At 38.5% G+C, this 10010-nt stretch overlaps 1 protein-coding gene across 1 annotated transcript in view; it reads right to left on the reverse strand.

Annotated features, from left to right (window-relative positions):
- Positions 1 to 9792, reverse strand: part of AASDHPPT (aminoadipate-semialdehyde dehydrogenase-phosphopantetheinyl transferase) — a 35056-nt gene extending 25264 nt beyond the window's left edge. Inside the window, exons 1-2 of the mRNA XM_074932303.1 lie at positions 9627 to 9792; positions 8294 to 8519 (exon numbers count right to left, since the gene is read on the reverse strand). Coding sequence (XP_074788404.1) covers positions 8294 to 8519; positions 9627 to 9770 — 370 coding nt within the window. The 5' untranslated portion in view covers positions 9771 to 9792. The remainder of the gene's footprint in view (positions 1 to 8293; positions 8520 to 9626) is intronic.
- Positions 9793 to 10010: the final 218 nt, after the last annotated feature.

Consider the following 10010-nt stretch of genomic DNA (forward strand, 5'->3'; position numbering starts at 1 on the left):
TAGGTACTTTAGTGAAAACGTGATTATAGGGAGAGTATTCCCATCTCTAAGAAACTAGTACCACTGCAGAACCTGGGAGTGCATTGGGATCTGCTTGGTACTCGGTATATAAATGTTATGTTGAACAAAAGAGGGGGAGGAAAAGCCAATTCTCAGTACTTAAGTCATCTTCATCTTCCACATGAATTTGACTACATGATTCACACTTCCTAACACCTCCTTGATTTGACTAATGCAGTTTTCCCTCCCTGCCCCGGAAGCTTTGCGACCTTAGAAAGCACAAGCTGATTCAGACTGAACTGCTTTCTCTGAAAGAGTCTCATGAGAGATCTCTCTTCTAAATTCAGTGTTTGGTGTGGAACTGGTCTTCAATATTGAGACACATGCACTCTGGGACTATGTCCTTCCACATCATGATATCCTACTGTAGGTAATCAAGTCACTGAACATCAGACTTCCTTGCGATGGCAGAAGTCAGGACACTGCCCAGAGCCTGCCCCAGAACATGAATCTCACAGCCAGATGCAGTAAAAACATCCCTTATCATTTTCCCCCTTAAAACACTCCCATTCCTCTGTACTCACCTTCCTTCCCTCTTTTCCCCCTTCAAAATGAAGTCCAAAAAACCCCACAAGATGACAGAATAAGTATTAGTGTTTTAAATTTGAGAATCAATCTCTCCTATGTAACAGTGAAAGTAACCACGTAAGAACATGCTTTAAAAAAAAACAACTTTCAAAGCCATTTGCTTGGCTTGTCAGCAGCTGAAAGACTTTGGGCCACTTGGCAGCTAAAACCCAGCATGTTTTGTCTGGTTTTCTCACAGAGAAAGGGTAACAGATAGTCATTCAGCATGTTGTCCCCCTGCATCCTTCCCTGCTAATAACACAAAAATCAACTTCTGCATAGCTCCAGACCAGGCACTGCAGGAGATGTCTTTTATCCAGCCAACAGGCTATATAAGAAAAGATGTAACAGGAAGATAAATGTTTTGCAATGTGGCAAAAACAGAGTATGGCCCACAAGTGAAAAATTGATAAACCTCAATGGTCCATTCACCTTTATCAGTTATATCTACTCTTGTAGATACTATCTTCAAGTGTTTGCTATGTTTTTATTAAATTGTTTTTTGCTAGGAAAAAGATCTACATATTTAGTACAAACTCCAACAATTCTGATGGACAGAAAAACTATATTGAGCAAGTAACCATTTTTTAATGCACTACAGGATTGGACTTCCCATCAAAATGCAACACGCCATGTAACACAGCCATGAATGCCTAGAATTTACAGCACCAATCCAATCATAATGCAAGAAAAGAGCTACCTGCAGAAGTAGCAGAAGTCTCCTGGTCTTAAACTTTCCTGAAAGCCTGACACAACAGCAGCAACCTGTCACCTTTAGTGAGGAAATATAAAAATATTTGCCTTGTCAAAAATCAGAATTTCTCTTAGAAAGCAAATACATCAGGGAGATCCAGCTGAAGCTTTTTTTTTTTTTTTTTACAGTTACCGACGGGAGATATGAAATAGTAGAAAAGCATCTTAAATATTTAACAAGTCTGCCTAAAAATCTGTCCCAACCTTGAAACTAACAAGAGCTCCAAACTGTAATTCTTACACAGGCAACATTCAAATAAGCTTTTGACAACATGAATAAAGACAGCTTCTATTTTCCAACTCTTGCAACAAACATATGTGAGCTGAAGCTATTGGAAATGGGCAATGTTAGCAAGAAACTCCTCGAAAAGCAAATTCTTAATACCTACGTAATAATTACTCAAACTTGGCCCTCCTTTCACATCTTTCTGCCAGACTTCCTTAACTTAGAAAGCCAAAGCTAACTGCCATTAGGGTGTGCTGAGAAATATTTTTAGTTCTGTTAAAAAAAATTAAAAACCAATTCTCTTTAGCCCCTCATTTTGAACATAAAACTTAATTTCCCAAAAGACTAGTCAAGGAATAAATTGTGATTATTGTAAATACAGTATGCAGAAGGATTTCAGAGAAAAAACAAAACCACAAACACACCAAAAAACCAAAACCAGACAAACATTCTCACAGTTCCTCCTTGTTCCACCTCTTATTTTTACTAAAAGCTCCTAGTTTTAAGTTTTTCTCTTTCTTAATTGTTAATTTATCCCTCATTTTAAGCATATCTATTCTCTACAAGTTCATTTTTACTGTTCTACATTTTGGTCTCAGATTCTATTTTAATCAAATAGATTTAATTTTTCCTATTAAAAAACAGTCATAAAGGATTAAGATAGGCTTTTTAGAAAGAAACTATTTCCCCTCAAATAAAAGATTTAATCATGGTATCAAATTTTCATTTCACAGTTTATCAAGCATTGGTGCCTAATCAATTACCAGAATGGCAAGCATTTTGACAAAGGTGATGTAATTCCAGGTTAAAACAGGGTTAGAAATGTGAATAAATAAAGCACAACAATGAAATTGCTATATATTCTTTAAGAGTAAGATAGCTGTTTAAAATGGCTGTTTCTTCCCATTTTCAAACAGAACAAGAACAAAGAAATTACTCCCTGTTTACTCAGTGCAAGGGCATATGACCACTATGATTTGTTTGTTCAAAGATGTTAGAAGTTTTAACACTACTTTACATCTAAATATGTTTTCATATTTATAAGTTCTGACTCCCTTAATCAATTAGAAGTAACATATAACCTAAATCCTTCATTAATTTCTTCATCCCAAACAGCGCATTTACATATCTATAGCTGTACCTTCTTGTAGTAAAGGATTAGGTGGTGATTGCTGCTATGTTTACTGAAATACAATAAAAACTAAATCAGTTAAAACTTTGCTTAAGGTAAAGTTAAGGCACCATAAGGACAAAAGCCCTCCAAAGAATAATCTGTTTTGGCATTTCTTTCTAGGTCAAGAAATTCTTATTGCAAAAGCTGAAAAGCAGCAATTAAGAAAGTATTACAAGTTCAAAAGCTTGAACGCTGCTGCATGATAAAAGACATGCCAAATACCTTGACTACGATGTAGGTGTGCCTAACTCTCCATTTAATTTATGACTAACAAAAGAAAGAGCACAAAGTTTGTAACTGGCTGGAGAGCGAGAGCTTCCCTCCACTAGTTAGGCTGAAGTATACTTTAGTATTTAGCTTCTTCATGTGGGACTTAGATACTCTGATTCACATGTGACATATCTCTGTTTTGAAGATGTCTATTATCTCTTCTATTATCCCACCTCATTGCTGAAATAATGAGAATAAAAGGAGAAAAATTAGTTAAGTTCTGTTTATATTTTTAGCATTAACTGAAAGATCTAACATTTAACTGAAAGATTAATGAGAAAAACTAATTTTATTGCATGTCAAATATTTAATTCTGGAATTACATTGAGATTGGAGACATCTGGACCAAAGTTAACTGTAATGCAAAAGGTAAGAAAGATTGCAGGCTGATTATGAAGGACGAGGAATGAACTGTTAATTTATTTACCTTTGTAATTCCATCTAAACTAAAAAGGCAAATTACTGAAAAGAAATTCACTTGAACAGCAGGAAAGCTCTTGAACCTAAGATCTAAATTTCTTTCAAATGCTCAAAGCAATCTTTATTAAGCTAGAATTATTTCCTAAGATTCTGAAAATATTCTACTTTACAGAGTTTAAGTGACTGGTAAATCAACATCCCACACACCACTTAAACCAAGTTGACATGTCACAAAATTTCTTGACCATAAGTTAAAAATCAAATACGTTATGACAAACTGAGTTTTTCCACAGGATTTAGTAATACTGTAAGAAACCTTCTCACTTCTTTTGTGAAAGGGTTAAAATAATTTCAGATGTATTACCTCCTGTCAAATAAAGTCCATAATTACTTCCATTAACAAATTTACAGTACAGTGTGCATTTTCCCAAATGATTCAAGAGTTCATCTTAAACTGATTTAAAGAGAAGAAAAAAAATAATTGGTCTGAGTAATTCTTCAAAACCAACAAACTGAAAGACTCATTTAAATCTACAACAATAACCTGCCAGATAAAAGGTAACAACACACAATACCTGAAGAGGACATTTTCCTTTTCTACCATCACTATATTATTTAGTTCAATACCTGAATAGAGGAAAAAAAGGTGACAAACTGTTGCATACCTATGGAACTTTTGTGGAACTGTCTATTTGCACTGCTAAGAATAGCCTCTTGAGTGGCCAGCCTTCACCTTTGAAGAATGCTATGTCTTGCAGTAGTTTCATTTTTCAGATATTAATAATGCAGCAAAAGTAATATGGAAAGAGGTGGCTTCTTATTGCTCATAAGTAAAACAGAAGTAGCACATTAAGAAATGACACAAAATTTTTATGTGCACCAGGTCTCCTTGTTACATACTACCACACAATTTATTTCTCAAAATTTTCAACTGCATGATACTCTCTTGTATATTCGCACTGCATATTTTGTGCACTGTTTGAACAATAAAGGAATATAAGAACTAGAATATTGGAGACCTCAGTCAAGATTCTGTTGGATAACATCACAAGATGAGGTACTTCATATTTAAACAAGCATTTTGAAAAAAAAAAGCAAAAACTAACAAACAAACAAACCTACTGTAATGTACTTTGTACATAGGGAACTCTTTGTCCTTGTAGCTATTCCAGAAAAAGAGATTTATAGTGGATTCACTCTCAGAAATATAATGTGCTTAACAACTGCAGAGCAAGAGCACCACTCAGTGGAATTATCAGATAAAACAATACTTGTAAAGTCAAAGTTATACATTCATACTACAGCAGTAAAAAGAGTTCGAGGTAATTCCAAGACAAAAAACCTTCTCTGAAAAATTTTGGGTGAAAATAATTCTAGCTTAATTCATACTACAGAGACTATAACTTAAAATTCTATCCTTAATATCACTTATTTGCTGGCTCACTTTTCCACATAAAATTACTATGTTTTCATTACTATCATATTCTTTTCTAAAAATACAAATTATAATTCCAAAAATGAAGACATATGACGATAAAGAAAACCTCTTTAAAATTTGGAACCTGGTATTTATTTAATTCACAAATATTTATGTAAAGTTACATAATGTGGAAAACAACTGCATGACCAGGTGCTGTCATATTATGACAGTTATTTCTTATGCATAATGACAAGAATAGAAATCTCTTTCCTTATGAAAAGACAGAAAAGATGCATACAAGCTGTTGACAGCTAAATTACTTCAGGACAGACTGTGCTAGCTGTGGAACTTCATATATTGGAAAAGAAAGCCAGAAATTTTGTAATGATGCATTTTGTACTCATCTGTATACACTGTGAAGCTTGCCAGATTGCAAATACGGTAACTAGGCCTAATAGTCCCCTCTTCTGTTAATATATACCTAGATCTCTGATGAAAGAGGGAGAGGTGGATGAAGCAGCCACAGATAAAGGTGTATAAAGGACCCATGTTCAGGAATCCAAGAGGGCTGCATCTGTCACTATCTTGTTTAAAATTGGTCATCTGGATACATAGTTTTTCATGATTACTTTATTACAAAAGCACCAATTTAATTCCATCATTTAGTCTTTGGAATCACAAGCATCTCTAGAATAAGCACAGTTTTTCTCTCTGGGTAAAAAACCTGAGACCTGTTTGTATCAGATCTTAAAGTGTTACTTAGTCTCACCAGCTCCTACTCACAAATTAAACGCACACAGGAGCTGAGTGCAGCTGCCCAAGGGGATGTGGCAACATTTCCTTTTGGACAAGAGGTCATGGCTGCTGCCATCAACAATTCTAAGACATGTTGGCAGGAGCCTCTCTTGATACTCAAGAAGTTAAGAACTAAATGCTGCATCTAAACCTTTTTTTTTTTTTTTTTTAAATTATTATTAACTAAAAATTTTGTTCAGTTTCACCGCTTTTCCTCCATTTCTGCTGAAATTAAACTCTTGCCCAAATCCTCCTTTGAACTTCAGCTTCATGTTGTTATTTGGAAACCCCAAGGCAGGCAATCAAAAAGCTAAATGACAGAAGCAGAATAGCAACCAAAGCATCATTGATAGGATGAACTCAAGATAATTCCTCCCTAAATTTAGGCTGCTAAATTTGACATAACTAAAAGTAAGCAACAATACATACTGACAGCCTAACTGATTCTACACCTCTTATGACAGCAGCAACTAAGGACACTGAATGAAGAACAGACTCAGACACAAGGTAAAAGCACCCTGATTTGTTTTGATGCTGCCTGCAGAATGAGCAATAGACCACTGGACATTGAGTTATTCACTATTTCAGCAATTTAAAGTGAGGGAAATGAGAAAGGAATAATTAAGTAAAAACTACAAGAGAAAGGAAGCAGTAGAGATGAGATTCTTTTTTAAATAAAGCCAGCTAATACTGAAGTCAAAAGATTTTTTTTCTATTAACTGGAAAATAACGCATATATTTCCTTACAAAGTTGAATGTATTGTATCCCCAATTTAAGAAATAATACAAATACAGGTTTCTAACCCAAATGCAAAATTAAACCTCTACTCTTCACAATTGTTTCCTACAATCAGAAGTTTAACACATTTTAAGACTTAAGATGTCAGATGGATATCAGCAATGTGTCTTTAAAATATCAGCTACATTTCCAGCTGCATAAAATGCCAGCAGAGAATGCAAGATATCCCTACCTCCATATATACCACATATAAATGACTTCCAATTTTTCGTTTCCCAAGAAAAGCTTAATACACAAACATTTGAACATTTTGATTTTCACTGTTTACAACTGAAGTAGGGAAAGCTTTTTAAAAAACAGTAATTAGGGAGTTTTGCAGTAAGGCCTGTAGCAAGCTTAGCCAAAGTGTTGCCAAGGGTACTGACTCTGGATGTTATTTTTTTTCATAGCAGTCTGTACAGCACTGTGTTTTAGATCTATGCCTAAAACAGTGTTGATACCACACCAATACCAGCAGGGTTTGCACAGCATCAAGGCCTTCTCTGTCACTCTGCACCCCCAGCAAATAGGCTGAGGATGTGCAAGATGTTGGGAGGAGACACAGCTGGGACATCACTTTGGTTATTTTTTTGCCTGGGGGAATGCTGATAAAGACACTAGCCTCGAGTTTAACCTGGTATTTGGGCCCGGAGTTACTGCAGTCCCTTCAGGTGTGTACCCATTCCAGTACAGCCTTACCCACGGGCCACAGTTCCTGTCATGAAACATACAACTGCTCTGGTGTGGGGTCCTCCACGGGCTACAAGTGTGGCCTCACGTGCTGACCACTGTCTTCAGAGTGAGGGTCTAGAGCAGATGGGAGTGAGTCACCGAGAAGAACTTCACTTTGGATTGCAGTAGGGTTTCTGTGCATCTTAGCTAACCATGCCTATCCAAAAATGTACACTTGTAATAAACATTAAAAAGTTGTAAAGCGATCAGAGAGAAAGTCATCCAGTCAGGGTTTATTTGAATTTTTACCTTAATACACCAATTATTTTATAGCATAAAATGCTGGACAAATTGAGGATTGTGAAGAGATACTTTCTAAGAACAGAGCTATTACTGTCATATCTGTATGATTCTCAAAACCTAAAATTCCAGTAAACTGTAAATCCCAGTATGTTTCTCCTTTAACCCAGTCATGGATCAATGAAAACCCAGTCATGCATCAATGAACATTTGTGAACTACATGATCCTCATGAAACTGTACTTAAACATACACTTCGCTACAATTCTAATTTACAGTTTGGGTCCTGAAGATCACTAATTCAAGTTAGTGCAACGTTTCATACAGATAAACAGGCCAACATCTAAAGTTTGTGATGTTTAGACTTTTACCAGAGGCACCTCAAATGTTCTCTCCCCACGTTCCCCTCTCACTGAGGACTGCTGCACACTCACAGTGAATTTCTGATGTCAGTTTGCTACGGTACTGGGCCTGTGCTGACACATAGACTGTCCATGCTTATGGGACAAGGGAGTAATACTGACAGTCCATAAAGTTCTCAGGGGGATGGATCCCACTGTCTTTAGTTGGAAAGTTGTCCCTGTTTCTACCTAACAGACAGCAAACCCCTGCAGATGCCTTATTTTTTCCATGGTTTTGCTTTTCTAAACTGGAAATATATCCGTATCTGGCATAACAGAAAACCCAAAATAAACAATGAGGAGTGCATTTAACAAAAAAAAAGCAAATATGCAATAAATTCATACAGTTTCCTCTAATTACACTAAATTTCTAGGACACAGATCGGTTCTTTGAGAAACATTTAAATGTTCAGCGCTTAAACACTACTGAATCTGCTTTGGTTACCATAATGCATTACCTGGTAAATTAGTCTTCATAATATCAATGCCAACTTGTAGCTCAGGCTCAGCTGCAAGAACCGCATAATCTCCTTGATGAGAGACATTGAAGTTGTAATTTGAATAGATACTGAATATGTTATTTGCCAGGAAAGGTTTTCCTTTTGATGTTCTTTGCAAGTGTATTTCATTCCAAGGTATGCACAACTTCTCTGCAACTAACTTCCGTATCAGCAGGCGACCAGCCTATGAAATAAAATGGAGGTGATTCATACAGAACTATTATGCTATGTGCAAAATACCTATGGTTGCTAGAAAACCACCTGCCAAAAAAAAAAAAATAACGTGACTTTATTACTGCCAATATAGAGTATACTTAACTCACTTAGATTTCTCCCTTTTATAAAAGCCTGTGTCAAGTAAATTTAACCAAGAGTTCACTAGACCTGAGTATAGAACACTTATCAGTATTATCACAGAGACAACCCAGTAGAGACCCAATAAAAAGCAGTCCCAGCCTAAAAGAATCACATAAAATAATTTCTTCTCTACCTTATTTACTTACTTAGGATACTTTATTGCACGGATGAGTACTTTTTATACCACACTGAACAGTAAAAATGTCTCAAGAGCTTTCCTTTCAGTACATTCATTCTGTTACTTAGGCGTTAAATGAAATACTAAACAGCTAAAAATGATGAGTAACTTCTTATAGACTAATTAGCAGAAGTCTGTTATTACTACCTCATCGTTATGTGAGATTTAAAACCTGAATTATGTAAAGCAGCTTTACTCCCTTACACATTACACTGTTTTCATGTATAGTCTCCTAGAGAACGCTGATTTTGTCTCCTAACTTGAAATGATGACATAAAATTTGTCAAGTCTTTCAGAATAAGCACGAATAGCAGACGGCAAACATCCACTTTTTCCTCCTAAGTGAAGGCGTAAGTAGAGATAGCAATTAATACTTCCTAACGCATTTTCTTCCCTGAAACGCCCTTGCAGAGCAGATTTTCGTACAAGTCAGGAATTTGGGCAACAGTGAATCTGCAGAGAGACAATCGCGTCCCCAGGGGAAAGGGCCGGTCCCGGGGCTCCAAGCGGTGCCCGCGGCGGCTCCTCCGCAGAGCGGCCTCCGCCCGCGCCCCGAGGGGCTCCCGGCAACCTCCACCACGGCCCCGCGGAGGGGCGAGGGCCCGCCGGCCACGCCGGCACCCGTCCGCAGCACCGGGACGAACGAGACGGAGGGCTCCGGCCAGCGCGGGTCCTTGAGTCCCGCCCGTGGACTACCGCCGCCTGCCCTGAGGGAGGGGAAGCCGCCCCCCGCCGTGCCCCCCCGCCAGCGTGTACCAAGGCGGCTTTGGCATCGCGGGCAAAGACAAACTGGCCGATGCGGTCCTTCTCCTCGGGCTGCACGAGCCGCGCCGCCAGCAGCCACTCCTGGCGGCAGGGGCGCCAGGCGGCGCAGGGGAAGGCCCAGCGCACGCCCCCCATGGCCGCGCCCGGCGGCGCTCCCCAGCGCCGTCCCCCGGCAGCGCGGCCCGCGACTGCCCCCCTCCGCGCCCCCCCGGGCGGCACAACCGCGCATGCGCCGATCGGTGGGCGGGACCTGCTGGCAAGGCACGACGGCCAATCGGGTATCAGAGTGCTCTGTGAGTGACGGGGGAATGCGCCAGGTACCCACGTATCAGGAGAAAGGCGGTGCCTGCGGCTGAGCTACACTCGTAGTGTCGT

This window comes from Athene noctua, chromosome 1 (assembly GCF_965140245.1).
Source record: "Athene noctua chromosome 1, bAthNoc1.hap1.1, whole genome shotgun sequence".
NCBI lineage: Eukaryota > Metazoa > Chordata > Aves > Strigiformes > Strigidae > Athene > Athene noctua.